The sequence below is a fragment of the Melopsittacus undulatus genome, chromosome 12 (genome assembly GCF_012275295.1).
Source record: "Melopsittacus undulatus isolate bMelUnd1 chromosome 12, bMelUnd1.mat.Z, whole genome shotgun sequence".
Taxonomy (NCBI): Eukaryota; Metazoa; Chordata; class Aves; order Psittaciformes; family Psittaculidae; genus Melopsittacus; species Melopsittacus undulatus.
In genome coordinates, this window is record NC_047538.1 from 4,357,384 (window position 1) to 4,381,144 (window position 23,761).

The following is a 23,761-nucleotide window of genomic DNA, read 5'->3' on the forward strand; positions in this document are numbered from 1 at the left end:
TCACTGAAATCAAAAATTAAGCAGTAATATAAAGAATTCTATATGTCTGGATGGCTACACCAGGCAGAAACAGACTGTTGGCTGCAGTTTGAGTGAGAAGACAGGGAAGATTGGATCCCCAATTTGGGTAGAGAAATATTTCTACCAAGTGGCTCTGTGTGAGCTGAAATCATCACTGTTACCTGCTGGCCAGCTCCCTCATAGGCCTTTCTGGCTGCTGCCACATCTTTGGGTGCAGTCAAAGAAGCAGAAGAGTTGCACAAAAGGTATCTATCATATCTTTATTTACATATCATGGGAACACACATGCAACATATCACAGGATTTACTACAATGGAACAGCCTGTCCCTATCTCCTGTTACCAAAAACCTTTATTTCTGGCTCACTAGGAAAACTATCACTTCCCTAGAAAGCTCCTAAAAATAATTCTTAAAAATAACAGACTTGGCAGAGTAATTAAATGAGTGAGAGCTGCAGGCTGGGATGTCCTGCCACATCCTTGCAGAAACCAGGTGGTTCTCTGGAAGCTAGGAAAGGAGGTCTGGATGGTCCTATAGAAAACAGATAGTGTGTAACAGCTAGAGAATACCTGTCTGTGGCAGTGAACAAGGGAGAGAGCATGAACTCTGTCAGAGGGGCCCCTCTCACCTTCCTGATGACCTGTTTCCTACCTTTGATTCCACCTGGATGCTACAAGCTTCCTATCCTCAGGAACCTCTGATCCTGAAGGAGGCTCTACCTTTCTTCTCAAGTGATAGTTAAGGGGTAAAGTTTAAGCTCATATCCCATTTGACCTGAAGGATGGGTCATATCTTGCCTCTGTTGAGAGGAGGAACTTACTACCAATAGGAGAACGGTAGTCATGATCACCTCTTACTAACCAGGAGAGGGAGACCCAGCTCAATGGCAGGAATGTGCTGAGGGAAAGGAGGTGGAATGCAGTCCTGGTACAGAAAAGCCTTGAGACCACTCAATTTACAATGAACACTAGCTTCAGTTTAGTTGGAACGTGGCATGTTCCAAGCCTGCAGCTTCAGTCATTTGCTTGACTTTTCTCCTCTAATTCCCATTGCTAGGTATAAACAGCTTGACCCCAGCTCCTGACCATCCAGGCAGGAATCCTACCCTCCTAAACATTAATGAATGATCCCTGCTCTCCGTTGGCTGACTCGGGCTCCACGCAGCGCCCTTTCCTCCGGGTCACTCTTCGGTTCCGGTGGAATTTGGCATAACAGCGTAGCCCTATGGAAAAGACACGTGTAAGTGAGCAGGAGGGACCAGGGCTCACTACAGCAGTAACATCAGACAGTCAGCTTTTGGCCTCAGCTCATGACAGAGCATGCTGCAAGTGGGGACAGCCCCAAGGCTGGGATGCCTGGGCTGTGTCAAATGAGATGGCAGAGAAATGCTTCACATGGACAGGGCATATTGCTTTCTGGGCCCTGCTATTCTGCTTGGCTCACTGCTCTGGTTTGGGATTCACTGGCTCAGGCAGAAGCTTTCACTGGCTTCTTGAAATGCCAATAAATTATCCTGAATTTTTTTTTTCCAGTGGTTTTATGGAAGTCCTGCTTGGTTTCCCCCTATTACTTCCCATTACTGTCTAAGTGAGCTCTCCACTGGGAAATTACTATAGACTTAATGTGCAGCAGCAATGTCAAGGCAGCTCCTCTTGCTATTTATTTCCCTGGACTTTCAGGAGAGGAAGGAAGAGACTTAGAAGCGTTATTACTGGGAGGTCTGATCCAAAGCTCACTCTCCTTCAGTTTCTGTTTTGGATCCTTGAAGTGCAGGGGCTGATGGAAGCTATCTGGTATAGCACTGATGAACACTAAGGTGGCAAAAAAGGCATTTTAGTTGTAAGAAACATGAGTAGTTATTCTCCCATGGACAGTGGGAAGGCAATGGGAGCCTCTGCTCAGGGTAACTCATCAATTTCTGGCACTGACTGATTTATCTTTTGGTATCTATTGCCTGACTTTGCTACACCAGAATGAGTAGCTACTTGGGCCAGAGAGGGTGCAGGCTTTGTGTAAATAATTCTTATGAAATGCAATTCCACAGATTTTCAATAGATTTTCAGTTTGGTCATTGGGATTGACAGGAGGCCATTTGGTCATCCTAGAAACTGCAGCTCTTTTTCCTTCCAGAGCAGGCAGCAGCAGCAACAGTGCCAGCACCCCCAGAGTGGGGAAGACTGAGGATTTATAGCTTCTATAATGAGACAGCCCATAAACTGTCCTTGAGTACTTGTACACAGGAGACCCAGCCAATGTCACAGGTCACTGAGCAGCCTTTTGGAGTTCATGTCCCTGGGCTACTCTGTGACCCACTACTTTAAAGTTGGGTTTCTGACCCTCATTACCAATCCCCCCAGGGCAGTCAGGCCTCCCAAAAGGAGAGCACACAAGATCAGAGCTCTGCTCTTATCTTAAGAATCTTGTCTGTCTTATGTGGACACTATATCTCTGGGGATCTTTTTAATGCTACTGAGGATGCACATTTGGCATCAGCTTATCACTAGCTTTAAGTATAAAGCAGGGCCAGGGGCAGCCCTCATTAGGCTTGCAGAAACACTTTTCTATGCTAATCTATCAGAACATCATTTCTGATGAGGACCTTCAAGTGTTAGATCACACACTCAAGGTGAAGACTGTCATCTAACATTGCAACTCCAGGAAAGCAGTCTGCTTACCAGGGCCAAAAGTAGGTGACTGACCTGGTCAGAGTCACTAAGTACCTAACACAGGTCACAAAGCTTGGTAACCAGAGTTCTGTTCTAGCCTGGACCTGATCCTGAACACGTTCAGACTAGTAGTAGAGTGCCTTTCAACATATTCATAATGCAACTGTCTGTAAAGGGCTCTGGATCCTTCAGGAATAGGTTTGAGAAACAAAAGTCTGTGTCCTGTACACACCTACTAAATTGCTACAAGTTCAGTTGAAATTAACTCAGGAAAGCTGGGGTATAAGCTCATGCAAAACAAGGCTAGTAGGCTGCTTTTATAACCTGTGATAACTGAAAGCATCATTGAAGTATTAATATATTGTGGCTTCTTCTGTTAGGGTTGTAGATATTGGGATTTTTGTTCTCAAGAGGGAAAACAAGATGTCTTAGTGGTCACATTGTTAATCAGTGGCAGGGAAAGGCTAAAAGCAGCAGAGCTTGGCTTCTGTATTCACGTACAAATCACTGTTCTGAGTCACCACAGCCAACTATGAAACCAGCTGGAAGGGGGAGAGCAAAGAGCTGAGCTTACCTTCAGTGCACATACAGTCATCATAGCACTTGTTGTTAAGGCCTCGATTGTGTGGTTTGCAGAGGTGCTCACGCAAGTCACAGCAAGAGCCTGCAACACAGGAACAAGGCTCAGCACAGCTCATTTATCCCGCTTCCCTTGTAGGGTATTGGCCCCCACGACAGCTCAATGGTACAGGCATTACTGTTTCCACAACACACCTAGAGAGCCTCTGCTCTCCCTTTGCATACTGCTTCCTACCACTATTAGAAATCAAGATGTTGTATTAGAACCTAGGCTAGGTTTCAATCTCATGTTAGCAGGAATGACTCCATAAAGCTGATTCTGACCTGGGAAGCAGTCAAGGTGATGATCACAGGGCTCTCCTTCAGCCATCACTGTTTCATTTCCACTGGTGGGGCTCTTACTGCGGCGTTTTTCTGTGGAAAACAAACAGATCCCAACAGAAAATGTCATGTTAATGTTTTCATTTTGGAGACTATATTGTTCCAGGGAAAAACAGCCCCAAACTTGCAGAGTTTGAACTCTAAACCTTCATCTCCTCCCTATTTCTCAATCCTCCATCTGTCATTCTTCCTCTGCCCTCAAACTATGCATCCAAAATGAGAAACATACTGAAACTGAGTACAAAACAATCAGCATTATGCTTTTTCTCTTTCCTCACCACTATGATCTCACATCCTTCATCACAGCTGTGAACACTAATAAGGGATGAGCCTTACAGAAGGACATTGGGAAAGAGGACAGGGAGGTTTAGCACCTTTCTTTTTAGCAGATGGCCACATTTCTGGTTTGAGATCCTCATAATCTGTCCAGTCAAAGAGTGCCATATCTAGGGTGGGCATCACATCCCCATCTTGCCTGAGGCGGGCCTGCAAACCACAAGAAACCAAACAGACAACAGATTACACTTGTGAAATGACCCTGAGTCTCTGCAAATTGTCCTGATGCTTTTGGACATTAAAAAGACTTTACAATTCCCCCCGCTCCATCCCTATCTTGTCCATTGGGAATTCTGGTCATCTTGTTTTCAAAAGGGAAGAGCTTTACCATGTTGTGGCTGCAGCCAAGAGGGAAGTTTCCACTATGTAAGGACAAAAGGCAAACAAGGAACATTAGGACATGCTACCTCTCCAGCCAAGTGCTGCTACTGCTTCTCTGGTGCTTAAAACTGAAAGATAAGGGAGAAGTAGGGCAAGGAAGAGGAGCAATGAAAGGAAATGTTTGTGAAGAAGAGGTTTTTAGATGTCTCCAAGACAGAAAGCTGCTTTTGAGCAAGAGCTTTGTTGTTAAGCAAGCACTGACCTCTAACTGGAAACAAAAAGGAAACTGGACCTTATCTGCAGGAGATTTACGTCTGCATCAGAGGTACAGTGCTGGCTCTTTACCTGTGACCGTGGTGATGTGGCTGGAAGAACAGGAGGCTCCTCTGTGGAAACAGCTAGCTCCAGTGCAGTGATGAGAAGCATGGTGGGGGTCAGACTTGTAGCTTCCACTGCCTGCAGGTGTTGAAACTGTTCCTCAAAGCTTTCAGGTTTCTTGTACAGGGAGCTTGGCACAGCATCAGGAGTCTTCCCTGCAGAAGACAACAGGTATAGCAGCATTAGCTTTCTCATCCCTTTTCTCTCTGAGTGCCATAGAGTCTAGTCAAAGGAATTCAGATTCCATCATCAGTTTTCCACCACCCTGAGTTCCTGTTTGGACCAGTGTAAAACAGTCTCATGTGCTATTAAATCAGGTCCAGAATACATGCATCTTGATTTTTACACACTGAAGTCGTACGTAATGGTCTACTGAGAGGTGTCCCTACCTATGGTATGGGAATTGGAACTAGATGATCTTCAGGCCCTTTCCAATCCAAACCATTCTTCGATTCTATAATCATACCTTCATGAAGATACATCTATCTCATGCTCAAGAAGCAAGGAATTTCTTCTTCTGATCTCAAGAATACAAAATGTACTGGATTAACCATTTTAAAACCAATGGATTAAACTGCTGCAAATGCATGTGAACACATTCTTATTTGATTTTAGTAGTGGGTTAGCTCAAGTGAGGACCTACGTAACTTGAAACAAGAATATCTCCACAGCCTAACCCCTACTTTTACAAAGCATTACTTTAAATATAGTCCTTAAAGTAAACCAAAGAAACAAGGCCTGTTTTGTAGTCTGCAAATGGTGTTTCAAACCAGCTTTGTTGCATACTCTTCTATATTGCTTAACATGAGCTGTTTAGTCAGTCTCCAGAGAAAACAACAGAGCTCTTCTTCCTGATGCAGGGAGGAGTGATAGCTGGAACTCAGGAATACTGACACCCAGCTTGACAGATTGACACACATCTCCTGCTTTAATAGAACTAAAGATGTACCACACCATACCACAGAGCCACACACACACAACTGGGCCTGCAAAGGAAACCAGTCCCAGTCAAACACAGCAACATTTTGAAGCAATTAGAGCAATTTCAGCTCTACAAAATTAGTTGGGTTTTTTTTGTAGTTCAACATAAATATAGCAGAATACAAGCTCTGATGAGAGGAAATTGATCTTCAAGCAGAGTAGTGGTTTATATTATTTCTAGTTCTGGTCATGCTCTGGAGACGGTGGTTGAGCATGGCTTGGACATGTTTGTTCATAAATTGAACCATTTGCTAACAAACCAAAGCAGGCCACCCCAAAACAACCCCTCAAGTGCTTGGAACGTTCAGAGCTCCCCTTTAAGGCAAACCAGGTCATTTCCACAACATTGAGGCCAACAGTAAAACCCTCTGGTTCTGGAGCTCCCCTTTCTTCTTGTGCCTCTTTTGTCTGGCAGATTTCTTCCCAGAGCAGGCACTCATCCCACACCCTCCACACCCCCATGTGGCTCAACCACAGCTGCATCTCCTTGTCCTCACCCAGTGACCCAACAGCCCTGGAACTCAAATACCTCGGTGGTGTTTCAGCCTGTCCCTGCGGCTGTGGCGCCGATGTTCGCGGTTCTGCTTCTTTCCTCTCTCAGACCCAGGGGACTGGTTCTCCCTTTCAGGGTATGGGAGCTCCAACCCCAGGAACACATCCTTGTTCTGTTTCAGGGCTGCTGGCTGTCCTTCTGCCGCCAGCTCTTCCACAGCTGGAGCTCCACTACCCATTCTGAGGGCCTCTTCACCATCGGACCGCCCTTTAGAAGGCATGGCATGGACCCTCTCCTTCTTGGCCAAGCCATGCTTGTGGTGGTGGCCACTTCTGGGCTGCTGCAGCCACATGTCTTGGTTTTGAAGATGGTTGTTGTTCTCTGGAACATTTTTGAGCTTCGTGCCAGGGTCCACGGAGACTGCAAGGCTGATGTCAGAAAGAACCAGCATGCACAGGAAAAGGAAAGGAGAGAAGGTGGAAGAAATTGCCATAATCCTGGGTGCTCTGCCTCTCCTGCAATTAAAACCAATAACGTAAGCAACCTCTCGGGACTGTAAAGGCAAACAAGATTCAGACCTATGACACTTAGATGAAAACAGTTATGGTGTTCAAAGCTAGAAGTGAGTTCTTCCCTCCTTGGTTACCTCCTCTCCTAGCCCTGGTTACAGCAGCTGAGACACACGTGCAGGGCCTGCAGCCCTGAAGGGTCCCAGTTTCATGTGCAAATGAGGGCCATCAATCAGCAGGACACTTCCCTTTGATTCCTCAGCGGCCCCCCTACCCTCCCATTCACAGCCCACCATATGAGGGGCTGGGGCTGGCTCCTGTGGACCTCAGCTCCAGCACGGCACCAGCTGCCCGGCCAGGGCTATTTCTGCCAGGCTGGCATCCCAGGCTTGGCTGGCACTGGCCCCTCCTCACTGCTGGTGTCCTTGCAATGAAGATGTCAAGATGAACAGAACTGGAAGCAGATGGCAGCCTCGAAGGACCAGCAACAGCCCTGAGCAGCTCAAGATAGAGACACATGTACATGAGCACACATCCTGCTTCAGGGTGCCTGAAGCTGGTCCAAGGGAGTTAAAAACACTGGGGATTTGATGCTGATGTCTCACAGAGAAACAAATCTGCTGTCAGCAGAGCAGGAGCTGCTGGCCTAAAGATCAAGGGGCAGGGAGGCAGACTGAGTTTGTCCCACTCTCCCTCCTTGACCCTGCACTGGTCACTTTACCTCACCCCACCAAAGTGAGCCTGTCACTGGGAGGGTAATGTAAACCCAAGGAACACAGAGGCCAAGTCCCTCAGCACAGTGGCTGAGGACTGTTCCCATTCATTCTGCTCCACTGGAATATTTGTGAGGATCTTCCTTCATCCCTGTGTTTATGTCATCAAATATGGCTTTGGGACACTGCAGATCAGGTTGCTCTCATTCAGTTATTCTCCACCATCCTTTCCCACAAAAAGGGGAAAAGCATTTTCAGCATTTCCAGTGCAGCCTTTCACTTTGCAGCAGCTTTCTCAGGTTGTCCCTCTCGATCTGGGCAGCTTAAAGCCAGTTTCCTGCCACTGTCAGGAAACCAAACCTATGCTTACATCTGAGAAAGTCTACCACAGCTCTTCACTCAACCTCCTCCTCATCTTTCCAGCATCCAGCTGCACTGGATTTCCATCTGCCTATTCCCCAGCTGAACCACTTTGCTCCATAGTTACAATGGCTTGTGCTTCCTTGCTGCTTCACCAGCAATGGTCACCTCTGAAGGTAACATTCTTTGAGGCCAGTCTCAGTGAGTTTTTGTGGAGCTGGGAGGAAGCACCCTAAGAATAACTCCTGGCTCTTCCTTTCCTCTTTTCTTTCAACCTGAGACAGATGTGGAGGGTTTTGAGTCAATGAAACCTCTGTCATCAGAGCAGCCCCAGCCTCCTAGTGCACTGGGGATCTTAGAGGGAGATGCCTTTATCCTCTTAACTGAATACTATGAATAGCATTTTATTGCGGCTATTTGGGACAAAGAAAAACCAGACTGACAGCTAAATCTATTAGTCCTACTCTGAAACCAATGGGACCCAGCAAAACCCAAGCTCTGCATCCACAGTCTTTGTTTTTTCCTAGGATTTTCTCTTTGAGACCCAGAGCAAACCAACTGGATCAAGTCATCACTCAGAACAACTCAAAGATCTAGAAACAGCTTCTTACCTTTTCATCTGTAGGCAAAATGCTAAGAGTGCAAGTGCAAAGAGAATACAAGGTGTCTCCCATCTCCTTCACACAGACGTGGCCCCTTTGATGGTGAACCTGACAAGCACATTAGCTGCAGACTCTGGCTTTGAGCAGGAGCCAGAAAGCAGCTAAATGCTTCAGGGCAGTTAAACAGAAGGTCTGCTTCAAAGTGGAGGGGGTATTTAAGCTGCCCAGCTGTTTTGTTGGCATGACACAGGATGAAAGTGGAGCTCGAGCACAGAGTTGTCTCATCTCAGCACTGACTGAGAGGGCAGGATAGCACACTGTGCTACAGTGTCTCTGGGAATCACACACTAATAATGTAGATAACACCTCTACTGCACTGTGGTCAGGGAGAGCCAAGCTGCCTCTCAAACCAAAACAGTGGTGGAAAAGTTTTGGTACCTTAGGTTACTGCAACACTGGTGTGCGAGGGACACAGCCTGCTCTTAACCACTTGTTTCCATGCTCTGATCTGTCTTTAACTTTAGAAACCTCTTCCAACCTCCTTCATTTTCCTTACCCTACAGAAGCAGTAAAATTCACACTTCCAAAAGGCAGCTTGATAACACAACAGCATCCCTAGCTGTTCTCTGTGCTCAGGTCCCGCAATGTCTGAGCAACAAAGTAAACTCCACCTTCAACTCTGTGAGGACCACAGTCCACAAAAGACAGTGCTAGCCACAGACTTGCTGGTGTGGGTGTCAGAGATGTCCTCACACTGCTGATGCACCTCTGCTTCAAGGATAAATTCTGCCCTGAGACATATGTCAGGCAGAAAGAGGTCTGAAAGATGCCTTTCTTAAACTGCTCTAAACCAAATACACACATTACAAGTGCAGAATTCATCCTCTTCTTAGGATTCATGTATTCATAAGGGATATAGGGGAAGTACTTTACCAGCTTAAACTGTCCTTATAGCTCTTCACAACACCAGACCTACATCCTCCTTGCTCCACCCAATGCCTTGCACTTCCTTTCTACACCCTCAGGATTACAAGCACCTGCCTCCCGAGGTAGCAAAGCTGCTGCTACTAAGGGGAAAATGTGTAAAGCAAAGATAAGGCCTTAGAGCCACCCAGGGTGCAGGCTCAGGGCTGATGAGTGAGTTGCAGTGCTGTCTCTCAGCCATTATTTCGATCCATTTTGGGTTAATACTGGATGGTCACAATCCTGTAAGGGAAATCAGGGGCGGGTTTTGCATCTTGGGTAATTTTCCCTGCAGGGAGTCTCTTTCTCTGGCCTCTCCTGTACAATTGCTATTACTCTGCTTGTAACGCACACAAACTCAGGCATTTTTTTCCCTGTATAAATACAGTTATGGCACTTGGATTACAGCCCCTGCTGTAATTGTTTTGCATTTGACAAAGCAGGAACATCAGCTCAGCTACGTTCATTCACATATCCCACTTAAACCATGATACCCCACAGTCCTAGCTTGAACTTTTCATGTTCTTCATGTCACAGCCAAGAGGCACAAAACTCTTGAACTGAGAAACAGAGGATATCGGGACCCTTTGTCACCCCAGACCACAAATAGTGCAGTTTGAATGCTCAAGGGCTGAACCAAGCTAAACCCAAGCACGTACACTGGGACAGATTTCTCTTTGGCTCTGATAAGCTCAGACTTTGGCAGATTTCCTGGACTCCAGACAAGCCCAAGCTGCAGCAATAGACACAGTGCATGTGCAGCTACATGGGTGCTGTATATATGTGCATGTGTGACAGGGATGCTAGACAATAAACCCAGCTTTGTGTGCCAGGCTCCCTATAAATAAGAAGCCACAGGGTGATGGATGGGCTTGGGAAGGCCTGGAGCAGAACGGACGGGGTAGGCTCTGGTAGCTGCCATGCAGAGAGCTGGCTGGAGCCAGGAGGATGGCATTGTGCAGATAAATGAGATTTCACTTCCCTGCTGGGTCTCTTTCCATCTGTTTTTCTGTTTCTGAAGGCAAATGCTGGGAAGCTTCATAAACAATCTGCCAAGAGACCTTCCCATTTCAAAGGACACTCTCCCAGCTTTCTACCATCCCCAAAAGCACACAGGTAATCTTATATGCACCCTTTTCTTTACCTGCCCATGGCAAAAGTAACAACACTTTTCTTCTCTCCAACATTTCTGAGTCCCCTGCTTCAGTTCTTTTGGGTCCCTCTTTGGAGCTGCCCTTTCTTAGGTTTCCTGTATCCATCATCACCTTTCCTCCCTACTTCGCTGTGCATATTTATCTGACTCCACAGATTCCTTTTCCCCTGTGACTGTGTTTGGTGCGAGAAGGACAGAGCAGCTCAGCAAGTCACACTGTATTGGAGGGGAAGAGGGGCACATGAATGAATATGCAGTACCCTCTGCTCTGCTTCCCTCTGGGACTTCCAGAAGTGGCTGACACAGCCATCATAGGCGTCCTGCTATCAAACAGAGTCTACGCTGCCCAATAATGAGATTAAAATAGCAATGAGGCTGAGATTAGCATCCAAGATATAGTCCCTTGCTGTCAGCACAGCAGAGAGGACTCTCCAGTTTAATGCACAATGCCGAATGACAAATGAGACACAATCAATAGCAGAGGTCGTTGCTCACACGGCTGGAAAGCACTCGCCAGTGTGACAGGGAGAACAGGGGCACATTGAGCCCGATCCTCACTGCTAGGAGAAGTGGATGTGCCCTGTCTGGCTCAACAGCCAGGCTGTGTTTTGCCCCTTTTTCCTTGCATGTCCTTCTCCCTTTGAATCAAAAGGTGTGGAATTAATGCCTCCTTCTGCAAGGGAGAGGAGCTGGGGATACAAACCCCTTTCCATTAAGCCTTTGGTTGACGGGAAGACTTCAGGTGTGAATTGGATAAATGTCACTTAAATCCCACAAGATGAATTACCCGCTGTAATAAGCCATTAACTGATGCCAGAGTGATTTCATTCAGAGACGAGATCTCACTTTTATCACCAGAGAACAACCCGCGGGTGCTCAGGGGCTCGGGCAAACACAATGACTGGGTGGGAAAAGCTCCCTTCAGCCCTCAGCTACTTTCAGAGCCGGGCCGTACCCCTGCGGTGCCGCTGCCTCTGCCCGAGGTGACCGCGCTGCCGGGGAAGGGGAGACCCATCTCGGGGCTGGGGGGAGCTCGCAGGAGCCCCTGGAGTAGCAGGGACCTGGAGCGCTGGGACTCCCTCCCCGCACACCCTGCAAGGTGCGCGGTGCTGCACACCGGGACCGGGAGCGCCCGGCGCCGGCTCCCGGCACGGGTGACAATGGACAGGGCTGGCGGAGGGCACCGCGCACCGGCGCTGTCCGAGCTCGGGACTCGGCTCCCGCAGCCGAGCGGTGCCCACCCCGCTGGGGGTGCCCGTTACCCCCCAGCCTTTGTCTCCTCCGGGGCGCACGGAAAGTGGGAAAGTGCCCCCCGCTCCCCGCGGTCCGTGCGGGAGCAAAGGGAGGTCAGACCGGGGGAGTCACCCGCGGGGTGAGCGCGGAGCGGGCATCGGTGCCTACCTGTGCGCGGCTCCTGGGTGCGGGCTGAGCCCGGCGGGCAGGCGGGGCAGGACGGCGGCGGTGCGAGGGGAGGCAGCTCTGGCGGGGGGCAGCGGGTGCTCAAACCCGAATGCAGGAGGAGGAGGAAGAAGAGGAGGAGGAGACAGGGGGAAGGCAGTGGGGGAATGTGGAGAGGAGCCGGGGCCGCCGGGAATCCCGAGGGGTTGGGGTGCATGGTGCGGGGGAGGTGGGGCTGGGAGGGGCGCGGGGGGACGCAAGGGGGGTGATGTGGGGTGCCCGGTGCGGGATGCTCCTGTGGAGCTGGAGGCAGGGACCAGGGCGGACAAAGGACGGAGACAAAGGCGGGGCGGCCCCGAGGCAGGTTCCCGTTCACCTGCGCCGGGTCGGACAGGTGCTGCCCGCAGGGGCTGCCCCGTGTGACGGTAGCGGGGTGGGAACGGGGCAGTGAGAGCAGCTCTGCCCCCGCTCCCCGCTGCTCCGGAGGCAGCCGCGGTGCTGGGGGCGAAGCCGCCGGGAGCCGCTTGGGGGCGCTGGAGGAGCCGCGGCACCCGAGACACCGAGGCCGGTCCTCCCGCCGCCAGGGGGCGCTGGGCCGCAAGCCGTGCTGACGTCACATGGGCGCGCCGCCGCCCGCGCTGAGCGCCGCCGTGAAGGAGCGACCGGTGCCGTGCGGGCGGGCGGCGGTGAGGGGCAGGGGCCGCGGGTCGGGGCCGGTCGGTGGAGGCGGAGGGGGATCAGCGGGGCCGGGGGGGGGCCCGTTCGGTAGGGGAGCGGACGGGAGGGGAGGGGACGAGAGGGGAGCGGCGCCCCCGCCCGGTAGCGCAGCCCCGGTGTGTCCTGCCCGGCCGGTGTGCGGGCCCCGGCAGAGGCCTGTGCAGCCGGTCCGTGCAGCGCACACGGGTGGGAAGGGGATGGTGGTGCCCCCGCCTGCTTTGCTTCCCTTTCCCCATGAGATCCCCTCTGAAAGGGATCGCTGCCTTCCCAAAGCACCACGAAGGAAGGGGAGGCCTTTTCCTGATGCCTCCTTCCCCCATAGCGTCCCTCCAGTGCTCTGGTACACCGGGAAGGTGGGACGTGCTTCTCTGATCTCGTACCTTCAGGAGGGAATTGGAACGGCTGGGTGAAAGCTGGTACCTGCAGCATAGCTCCGAGCAGGCACTGCAAGTCCTTGAGCTGAGGGAGCATCAGATGTGTGTGACTGTGGCTGAAGGGTGGATCTTGGGATGCTGGGGTCTCTTTAACAAAGGGTGATGTTAAGATGAAGATAAGAACCTGAACCTCTAAAACCACGGATTCTTTATGCTATTCTGATACAGATCAGTTGTACACAGTTGAGAGTCGCTGTGGCTGAGGTGCGAGGGAGATGCTCGAGTATCTTTAGTTTTATTTGTTGTAGCAGATCACCAAGATTCCAGGAATTCCCTGTATGTAATGGTCAGATTCTGATTTAAAGCAGAGGAGAGCAGCTGCCTGTTGTGTGAAGGTTAAAGTAACTCTGTAGGTCTGCAGAACAGGGGTTGTTGCAGCTGAAACAACTTGGAAATCAGTGGCTGGACATCTGATTGCAACGGCTGTGCCTTATCAGGGGGCTGTGAGAGACACCTGTGCTGCTGCTGGAGCAGTTTGTGAGCACTGCTGCTGCCGTTGGAGCTTGCATGGGAAAAGTAATAGAAATAATTAAAATAATAGAGAAACCAATAGAAATTTATGTGCAGCTTCAAGTGTGTAAGGTGCAGACTCCACTGCATAGGGAAAGCTGTTGGGAAGTTGAACCCCAGCATCTGTTTGATTGTTGGCACAATAATGTCCCTTTGTAATGGTCACAACTGTCAGGCTCCCCAGGGCAGTGGTCACAGCACCAAACCTGGCAGAGGTCAGGGGATGTCTGGGCAATGCTCTCAGTCATATGGTGTAGTTTCAGGTACTCCTGTGAGGAACAGAGAGGTGAAGTCCATGATCTCTATGGGTCCTTACCTGCTTGAGATATTCCATGATTCTGTGTGCCAGATTCCATGTTAACTGAATCATGGAGCTGTGTGGGGTTTGGTTTCCTTGGGACAAGAGAGTGAGAGACACTGAAGCTGTTGGCAGTGGATGGCACAGGAGTACCCATGTTGGGTCAGATCAATGAGGGTGCAGATCCAAGCTGAACAAGCAGTGTTCTGTGATGATGGTGGTGTTAGCATAACCCCATAGGAATGATGTGAAATTGGGATAGGATAGAGGGGTTAGCAAAGGGTGTGTTCTGGTATGAGAACACTTGTGTGGCTTTAGAAGAACAAAGTGATTGCTTAAACTTTGTGTCTTAGGAATCATGAATTGCCCAATCCTGGCCAAATGCACCCAAAAGGGAGACAGCAAAGACCTGTGAGCTGGGCAGACTGTATCCTTCAGTCTGTTGACTGAGCTCAGCAGCACCAGGGCAGGGATGGCTCCAGGAGCTGACTCTATTAAGGATAAACCTTGTTTCTGTGGTTACTTCCAGGTTCTGGGAAGGATGACCACTCTCACGCGGCAGGACCTTAACTTTGGGCAAGGTAATGTGCTAAGCTGCCCTCTGGTATGTTTGCAAAGCTGCTTGTTGGCACTTCAGCTTTGGGAGCTCTATCCCAAAACTTCCTGCAGCTCAGGGGGAACAGGTGAAATTAGTACAGGGAAAGTGTATATATAGATAGAAAGTATATCCCCATGAGTCTATAGTATTGCTGTGCATGATTCCCCTGCCTACATCAGCAGTTTTTGTTTTGCAGTTGTTGCAGATGTACTTTCCGAGTTCCTGGAAGTGGCTGTTCACCTTATCTTGTACGTCAGAGAAGTTTATCCTATTGGGATCTTTCAGAAGAGGAAAAAATACAATGTACCTGTCCAGGTAGGAGTGTTTCCTGGAAGCTGGCAGCCGCATGGATGAACAGGCCAAATAGCAAGTATCAGGCACCACTCCACCAGAACAGACTAAATCACTTCCAGAGCTTGGAAGCAAACTCATGTTTGAAGAGAACTTAGTTCCTGTCAAAAGGGAGAACAGCTGAGGATAGAGCAGTACTTGTGAAACAAGCACATCACAAGCAGGAGTTGAAGGCTTCCCAGCTATGTGCAGTAAGGCAACATGGCAGCATGCTCTCTAGGAAGCATGTGATGGTTGGGATATACTATTCCCAACATGCTACTGTGGGTGTATATTCCCACTGTGCTACAGCTGTGTAGGTACAGTGATCTGCCTCAGCTAACTAACCTGCCAAGGGCATGGTTTGAATTACTGGTTGGAATTGGCAACTTAGTGGTGAAAAAAGCTATTTGAAGCCTGACTCAGGGACTCGAGTGCTTTGTAACACACTGGTTGGTGCTTCTGCTTAAAGCTTCCCTTTTAGCATTGTCCTGATTCCCTGTGTTTGCTGCAGATGTCCTGCCACCCAGAGCTGAACCAGTACATCCAGGATACCCTGCACTGTGTAAAGCCCCTGCTCGAGAAGGTAAGATCATGTTAGGGACCTGGGCAAAAGAACTGCCTGGGGTCTTGATAGAGAGTAAGAGACCACAAATAGCATTTTCACTGCAAAGTTCATTTACAGGTTTTCCATAGCCAATATACTGGCTGATAAAGCTACTACTAACAGAAACATCCATCACGTTCCCTTGCAGTTAAGGCCCTGCCTTGCCTGCTCATCATTGGCATTGTGTCTGATACCTGCACATGAGGATACACATCTCTATGTTTCCAGTTACATCATTCTATGTGTTAATGTGCTGCTTGTGAATACACTGAAGTTTAAGCACCTATTTGGCAGGATAGTTTGAATGCTCTGCTGTAAGCCAGCAAGCAAAGGTAGGTTTGAACTCTAGGCTTTGTGAGAGGTGTGACCATACAAAACATTCCAGGATGTAGGATGCTGGCAGATCTTGTGTTCTCCGCTCTCTACAGACACATTTAGAGAATGGAAATAATACAAAGCTGCTGTATTTGGCCAGTGGTCTGAGCATATCTGAGCTTCTTCATCATTGTCCATTCCTGACGGGTGCAATGAAATGGCTGTATCTTTTGTTCCAAAACAGTACCTAGAGAAAAGTACTGTTTGGTGTGTCTCATAGCATCAAAGAATCAAGTAGGTTGGAAAAGACCTTTAAGATTAAGTCCAGCCTTTACCCTAGAACTGCCAAGTCCACCATATCCCTAAGGCCTTAGTGATAAGCTGTCAATCAGTTTCACATCTAGCAAGTAATGCCTTTGCAAAAGCCTTTTTTCTCATCAGTAAGAATAGTCTGGCAGTGCTGAAGCTCTGATAACTGTTAGTGCTGTGAGCCACAACAAATAAGCATACTCCCACTTTGTCAGAAGCATGTGAAGCACAGCGGGGGCAGAAGACAGCTCGTTTGAAAGAGGTTTTTCTATCTTTGTTCCTGCAGAACGATGTGGAGAAAGTGGTAGTTGTAATCCTGGATAAAGAGCACCACCCTGTGGAGAGATTCGTCTTTGAGATCACGCAGCCACCTCTTCTTTCCATTAGGTAATGCTCCCCTTGCTGCTTGCATCCACACCAGGCTCTGTAATGGTGAGCTGGAGGCAGCCTCAGGCCCCAGTGCTTTACTGCGTGTCCATAACTGTTGCTCTCTCCTCACCAGTTCAGAGTCTCTGCTCTCCCATGTGGAGCAGTTACTGCGTGCCTTCATCCTGAAGATCAGTGTGTGCGATGCTGTGCTTGACAACAATCCCCCAGGTAAACATTCCCTACAGCCTCACAGCACGGCCTTGCCTGGCTTGAGACACGTGGTGGTGTCCGATACTCTGTTGGTTGTCCCCTGACTGGGATCTTAACCTGTCTCTTGCAGGCTGCACCTTCACAGTTCTGGTTCACACACGGGAGGCTGCCACACGGAACATGGAAAAGATCCAGGTGATCAAGGTGAGCAATACCTTCTGTGAGCAAGCTGCAGAGCCAACAGTGGGAATGAGTGTTGGCACCTCTGAGGTTAAGGCTGTTTTGAACACGTACGTTAGCTTCACGTGATGCTCTTCACCGCTTGGCTTTGAATGAGTCCAAATGGTTTACAAGGCTGAGCACATTCAGCAGCCACAAGCACAGACAATAGCTGCTTCAGTGCCTGAATTAGATCAGAACAATACTTACTGCATAATGCCTGCTCAGTCACTTACAAGTACTGGCCTACCGTACATTTAATCAAACAACAAAGCAAGCTCTCATCCCACATCCACTGTGTGTGGATGGCTGATTCCTTACAAACAGCAAGAAACACTAAAGATTCAAGTAACTAATGGGGCTTAGGTGCACAAATACATTTTATCTCGCAGGAAAGTGCGTGCACTTCACTTTTTAAAGCACATATATATATATATAAAGCACATATATATATATATATATATATATATACATATATATATATGTATATTTAAGAATCCTTCCTTAGGTACAGGGAAATGCTTTTCCCAAGCCAAGTTATTTTGGGTGTCTGAAGGCACAATAAATGAAGCTAATGAAATGGTTTCAAAATAGAAGTGTGCTCTGCAGTGCTCAGTAATGGAAACTGGTAATACACTAGTCCAGCCTTTAAACTTGCAAGGCAGGATAGAAATCCATGCCCTGAGTATTGCAGAGTTGCAGTGAAATGCTGGTGCAGTGGCTAGAACATGCTGGCTCAGGGCAGCTAGGAGTGTATCTACTACAGAAGTGAGAGATCACCTTTAGAATAACTTAACATTAGAGTTTGATTCTGCAACTGAAGATAATTATGCTGAGTCTGGCACAAAATGAATGATTTAGGGTCACTTAAAGAATAACTAGAGGTAGAAAGAGTAGTTTTAATATGAATTTATAAATGTGCAACTTAACAGAATTCCATGGCAACATTGACCCCATTACTCATTACATGGAGGGAGCATAACAGGAAAACAGAGGTAAAAATAAAGTTAAAATATGATTGATGACTGAGGGCACAAAGGATGAGAGGAGCTCTCCCATTGAGTATTGAGGTTCCGAACAGACCCCCCCTTGCTTCCTGAACTGCTGGAGCCCAGCTGCAGCTAGGTCTAGTCTTAGTCTCAGACCTGGTCAGCAGCTGAAATCTAAAGGGTGCCCGAAGTGTTCTCAGTTCACCACAAGTGTGATTTTTACAGCCTTTCACCTACCAGCAGTCTGCAGTTTTAAGGTGAGTCAACAGAATCTACTGCACTGCATCGTAATACACTACACAGTAATACACACAGACAGACACACAGAGACATCCAAAGGTACCTGTTAAAAATTCCCATCGAGTTCAGTGGAATGTTCACACCAAGTGTCTTGGAGGGTTGAGCTTCAAGGAGCAGGGGGATTTCAGCCAGGTCCTGCCAATCAGCTTCAGTGATGGTCCTCCAGTTACCACACAGCTGAGAGATTGTGAGCTCTGGGGGTGTCCCGCTCAGAGGGAGATGTTGGTCACAGCCCCCCCTGCACTCCAGGAGAGCTAAAAGGGCCTCCCTTGACACCACTGTTTAGGGGGTCACTATTCTGGGCTGTAGTCATCAGTAATTCCCATTCCGGCCACAGCCTGACTCAGTATAGTAATGGTTCAGAACTCCAGTAACAATGGTCCTGTGCCACCTGGGCACCAGGGGATGGCTGATTACCCCTGCTCTTGCCTCCCTCTTTCACCATGCAGGAGTTCCTGGTATGGGCAAGGGACTCTTCACCACTCAACTCAGTACACAAAGGCCAAGGCCTGATGGGAATTCCTGAGGTTGTGGAGCAGCCCAGAGGATGTGGGGGAGATGCACCACTGCAGTGTCAGGGCCAGGTGTGCAAGTGTTAAGTTTTGCTGATAGGAAAGGTTTGAGTTACCTGTTTCTTTGCTCAGCCACTGGATTTCTCATTCACTCAATGCTGATCTAGTGCTGAGGAAGAGCCCTCACCTGATGGAGTCTGCCAGCCCCTGCAAATAAAGCACTTTGTGTTCCTGCCCCTAGGATTTCCCCTGGATCCTGGCTGATGAACAGGATGTGCACATGCATGACCCCCGGCTCATTCCCCTGAAAACCATGACATCTGACATACTAAAGGTGAGCAGTGTTCTGGCCCAGGAGGTGGCTGTAACCCAGTGTGGGTCCAAGCTTTGTGTACTCTGATGCCAGCTCTGCAGCTTTCTAAAGTAAGTTTGAACACTGCTGAGCAGTTTAGTCTGGCAAATGCCTGTGCCAGTAATAAAACATGGCCAGACTCATCATGATAAAATAAACCTTGTTATGGGGAAAGGAACAAACTCTTCCTATTTAACCTGTTGCTCTTTCCCCATTCACCTACCTGCATATCAAGTGACCTGGTGCTTGTTTCTGTCCTGCAGATGCAGCTCTATGTAGAAGAGCGAGCCCACAAAGGCACTTGATTTCCAGTCTTGCCTTCAAGCCTCATCTGATCTTCCAGTGGATGAAGATATCTCACAAACCATACCTTGCTAACTGTCTCTTCAGCTGGCCTTCTGGGTGAATGTAGAGCAGCTGCTGCCTCACTATTTCAAGTGCTCTTACCACTGTATATAGAACTGACTTGGAATGTGGAGCCAGAGCCTGTTCCCATGTACACTCATGTGTGAGTATAGGTTTTGTTCCAGTGAATCCCTGGGGGCAGGACATAGGTGACTGCAGTGTGCAGTCAGTGCTTTGTACAGCTCCAGTTCTCACCTCAATAGGGCATCTCCATTGCACATCGATAGTGATATACAGCGATCCACTACAGCAACGGACTCATGTCGAGGGTGAGTGAGGCCTTATGTAGTGTCTGTCCACTGTGACTGTCCCAAGTAGTCTTCAATAAATCCTAGGTTTTACCTGAGCTCTGTCCAAACCAGCCTCCCCCTGGGAGCAAGTACTTTTTTTTGTATGGAGCTTTATATTTTATGTGGAGCTTTTCCGTATCTTTTCTGGAATGTGTGTGGAATCTGTCAGTTCCCATGCAGGGGTTGTACAGACTTGGTCTTTCCCCTTTCTATGGGAAAGCTTTCAGCCACAAGTGGCATTAGCAAGGTGGAATGTGTCTGTCCAGCAAGGACACCTGCCAGATATCCCAAACAGAGGACAAGGGGAGCACTGTTAATCCTACACCTGTCAAAGGAGAGGGAAGAAGGCCTTAGCATTGACTCTGTGCATACAGGGGTAGAAAACTTGGTTCATAGTATTTGAGCTGAGCTTGCTGGTGAGACAGTTTGATAACACAGCCAGTACAGAACCTCCCTGCTCCTTCCAAGTGAAAAGAGCAAGAGTACTCTAGAGCAAGGTCTTGTGCTGCTTGACCACTTGATATAGGGTCAGACTGTTCAGTACAAACCAAGTGCTCTGGTAGCACAAAGGTAGGATGGAGAAAGCCCAGCACAAAAGGCACTTCTGTTGTAAGGGAGCCACCTTAGGAGATTTCTTACCTCCTCTTTCTCTAGTGGTTTATTCAAACAACAGTGGGCTGGTTTGGGGCAGGGGAGGCACGTTCCATTCTGATCTTCTACACTTAAAGAATCAGTAAGGAAATTAAATACCAGTGACACAGCATTTATGAAAAAGGGCTGACGGTTTCCTTCTGCTATGAAAGGTCTGATGTGAAAGACACGTGGTTTTTATACACAATAAAACAGGAGAATAACATACAAAATCGATTATCCCTGTAGGAGAGCCCTTGAGGACAGCATTGATAACCTGCATGAAACATTTTAGCCTTCTCTTTTATAAGTTCCATGAACAAACAAGAAGGGGTTTCTGTTTAAGACTTAGGATTTGGCTGCAGCACAAGGACATATTAACTAGACAAACAGATGTCATTGCATTGTCCTAGTCTTCCTCCTTTGGAAGGGTACTGGTAAGTGCAGTAACACCCACAGTGCAGGAGGAGGAAGATGAGGACAGAAGTCCTTCTAGAGGGCCAGGCCTGCAGAAGTTCTGCTGTAGGCAGAGCTAAGTGCCTGGGGTTGAGATCAGCTGTGCAAGACAAAGCCAGGACACTCACCCAGAGAGTACAGACAAATAAGTGCACCTGAGACCACCTGGTTACAGTCCTGAGGTAAAAGCAAACACATATTGTGCCTTCATAACATTGTCAGGGGCCCGATGGTGATGCTGGAGTTGGTCACTCGGATCCCATACCACCCTGCCCAGAACTGGGTGTCTTGGCCACCGTGCTGGAACCAGATGTAACGAACTCCAGGTGGGTAATTCTGGAAAGTGTGAGAAATCTGGAGAGAAAGAGGAAAATCCTTCTTAATTTGGCTGAGTAAACCAACACTGACCGAGAAGCTCGGACCACTGCGGTCAGTCTTGGTCTCAGGAAAAGCTCATTCTAAGGTTATCTCCCATTGAAACTGCAGCATTCCCTTTTCTGAGGGACAGAAAAAAAGAGCCTCTTATTCAGCTTCTACCTTAAGTCAAACATAACATGAAGCTTGAGACTTAGATTGCTGTGTAAGAACCTAATGGGGTATCTAGAGGCAAACAAACCAGTTAAACACGTTTGGCAGTTTAAGGAAAGGAACATGGGCAATACTTAAATGGCATCCATGTAATAGTTTTAAAACAAAGCTTTGTGATCTAATAGAAACAAGAGCCGTGATCTTGTAACTTAGTTAGACAAAAAACTTAAATGAAAAACCAGAAACGAAGAGTCTGAGCTAAAACAAGAGAGGAGCCCAGGGCTACTCTTTAGGAGAAACCCTGGGCACCTACAAACCAACCCAAGCTCTTTCATAGTACTGCTGCTTTTTCAGCATTGGTAACAGCAACAACTCACCTGAACAGAGGAGGCTGAAGAGCACAGAAGGAAGGTCCACATGGGACTTCTGGCTAAGACAGGCTTGCAAGATTCAAGTGTCACAATACTGGGGTAAAGCCACTGGGCTGTGCTCACCTCTCTCCATGCAGCATCATTCCACTGCTCTATAACCACCGGCTCGGGGCGGAACTCCTCAAGGACAATGTAGTCTTCAGAAAGCAGCCTCACTATAATCTCATACCGACACCCACAGTCAAATCTGGCAGCATACCTAGAGAGGCAGAGGGTCATCAGGGAGAAGGGTTGAATACACAGAATACACAGTGTTCAAGAACAGTCTCTAAAGGGGATCCCCGTCTACAGAGGAAAAGGAATGTCACCCCTGTAGCTACGAAGAAGATCTAATACTTCTGGCTATCCTGCTCTTCACAGGATTGCCACCTCCTTACAGCCTATTGAATAAACTTAGGATTTAGCTTCTGTTTTACTCAAGCTACAACTCCCAAAGGATAAATAACTCATTTTATAGCATGAGAAACTCCAGAGACCTGGCCTGTCTCCAGGCCAAGGCCAGTTTCCAGTGCATACGCTTACCAGTCCTTGACTACAATTTCAGGCCGTTTCTCATCCATCAACTGGTTCCAGTATCCTTCTTTCTGCAGGGTGATGAGTTGAGACTTGAAGCACGGCCTGCAACAGCAGTAAAACATTCAGTGTCACAAACCACGTCTCTTCCCTCTCAACACCTGCACTTCCTCTGACAGCTTTCCTCTCACCAAAGGCCCACCCCAGACCCTTCTGTTCAGTGACCTGCCTCAAGCCTTCCAACTGTGTCTTTGCAGACAGATGGGGAGGAATCAGGCCTCCAAGGCCAGATCACTGGAATCCAGTTCTTACCCATATGAAGTGACGAAGTATTTGTGTACTTTAGGGTCCATGATTTCTCTTCCATGAGGTCCAGGCATATTCTCAATCTTCCATTTATCTCCCTCGTTATTATCAAGTTTCCAGTGCTGAAATTTCTCTACAAACATCAGTATCAAAGATGAGTGTTAGGATCTCAGTGCAATTTCCAGCTTTTGATAAAGAATCAGCTACAGAAGAATACCAGGAGCCTACTTTGATGAGTTCTTAGATACACTCTATTATTCCTACAGCTGTCTTTATGTTGCCATCACTTTCAATGTGGCTGTCAGCAGCCAGGCCAACAGGGAGCAACTTCCTGACCACATCAGAAACACAGCAATAAAGCCGAATTACAGCAGTCACATTAGTCAAGTCTTTGACAACAGAAACTCCCCAGCTGCCGAACATTTAATCCCAACACCTGATGGTTTCACTGCCATGTTGTACTTGCTTTGCAAATTAACAGCCAGTCTGCAGCCCTGGGCCCTTCGCGACTCCAGAGATGGAGATTTTCCTGCTGGCAACCAAAGACAGGGATTTACTGATAGTTTATCTACCCAGAGTAGTTTCACTGCAGATCTGCCCCAGCAGAGATCCAGCAGTATCTGGACAGCCCCACACCACCAGCAGCACTTGCGCTATGCAGGACACTGACTCATTCTGACTGTTGGAAAGTCTGAGTCCTCTCTACTATAAATAATTAAACAAACCTTCAGCGCAGGGGTTTTTGATTAAGTTTCTCTTCAGGTGGCAGAGCATGTAGAACACCTTCCAGTCCGAGACGCTCCTGTCCAAGCTCTGCTGGTAAAACCCCTCACGCTGGCACTTGCGCTTCCACAGGGTGGTCAGATCCACCACGTAGCGCCACTGCGAGCAGACCACCCTGCAGGTGCGCACCAGGTCCCGGGCGGGCAGCAGCGACAGCAGCTCCACCAGGACGTCCTCGGGCAGGTCGCAGATGGTTGTCATCGCAGACCGGCGGCGGCGAGCGCGGCGGAGGCCCCCGGGCACCGACAGCTCAGAGCCTGGGGAGAGAAGCAGAGAGTTCGCCGCTGACCGACACTGCCCCCGGACGGGACAGGGACGGTGCCGTGCATTGCCCCAGCAGCTCCCGAACCCCGGCCCGGCCCCACCTGCGCCCCCGGACGTGGATGTGAAGCAGCGGCGGCTCTTCCGCAGGGGCGGAGCGCGGGGCGGGCGGCCGGGAAGGAGGCGGTGCCCGCGGGGGCTCGGCCCTTTATCAGGGAGCGTGGCCCGGCCCCGA

The 23,761-nt window shown here is 48.8% G+C and overlaps 3 protein-coding genes across 4 annotated transcripts; 1 reads left to right on the forward strand and 2 right to left on the reverse strand.

Annotated features, from left to right (window-relative positions):
• Positions 1-255: 255 nt before the first annotated feature.
• On the reverse strand, positions 256-12,009 carry DRAXIN (dorsal inhibitory axon guidance protein). Its single transcript, XM_034068631.1, has 7 exons — positions 11,858-12,009; positions 6,193-6,671; positions 4,650-4,837; positions 4,022-4,133; positions 3,591-3,680; positions 3,262-3,351; positions 256-1,243 (listed from the first exon to the last, which is right to left on the reverse strand). The coding sequence occupies exons 2-7, from the start codon at positions 6,647-6,649 to the stop codon at positions 1,131-1,133; spliced, it is 1,050 nt and encodes a 349-aa protein (XP_033924522.1). The 5' UTR covers positions 6,650-6,671; positions 11,858-12,009; the 3' UTR covers positions 256-1,130.
• A 475-nt stretch (positions 12,010-12,484) lies between these two features.
• Positions 12,485-19,674, forward strand: MAD2L2 (mitotic arrest deficient 2 like 2). Of its 2 annotated transcripts, XR_004550155.1 has the most exons (10): positions 12,485-12,540; positions 14,343-14,394; positions 14,608-14,726; positions 15,256-15,327; positions 16,259-16,359; positions 16,475-16,569; positions 16,682-16,755; positions 18,813-18,905; positions 19,187-19,431; positions 19,532-19,674. XR_004550155.1 is itself a non-coding variant. In XM_031044255.2 (9 exons), exons 2-9 carry the CDS (start codon positions 14,355-14,357, stop codon positions 19,226-19,228), a joined length of 636 nt encoding a protein of 211 aa, XP_030900115.1. In that variant the 5' UTR covers positions 12,485-12,540; positions 14,343-14,354; the 3' UTR covers positions 19,229-19,674. The 2 variants fall into 2 exon arrangements, 1 of the variants encoding a protein (XP_030900115.1); XM_031044255.2 differs by having other exon boundaries at positions 19,187-19,674.
• Positions 17,656-23,684, reverse strand: LOC101881849 (F-box only protein 6). The gene is made up of 6 exons (XM_005143724.4): positions 23,631-23,684; positions 23,208-23,522; positions 22,489-22,615; positions 22,186-22,281; positions 21,727-21,862; positions 17,656-21,058 (listed from the first exon to the last, which is right to left on the reverse strand). The coding sequence occupies exons 2-6, from the start codon at positions 23,464-23,466 to the stop codon at positions 20,912-20,914; spliced, it is 765 nt and encodes a 254-aa protein (XP_005143781.1). The 5' UTR covers positions 23,467-23,522; positions 23,631-23,684; the 3' UTR covers positions 17,656-20,911.
• Positions 23,685-23,761: the final 77 nt, after the last annotated feature.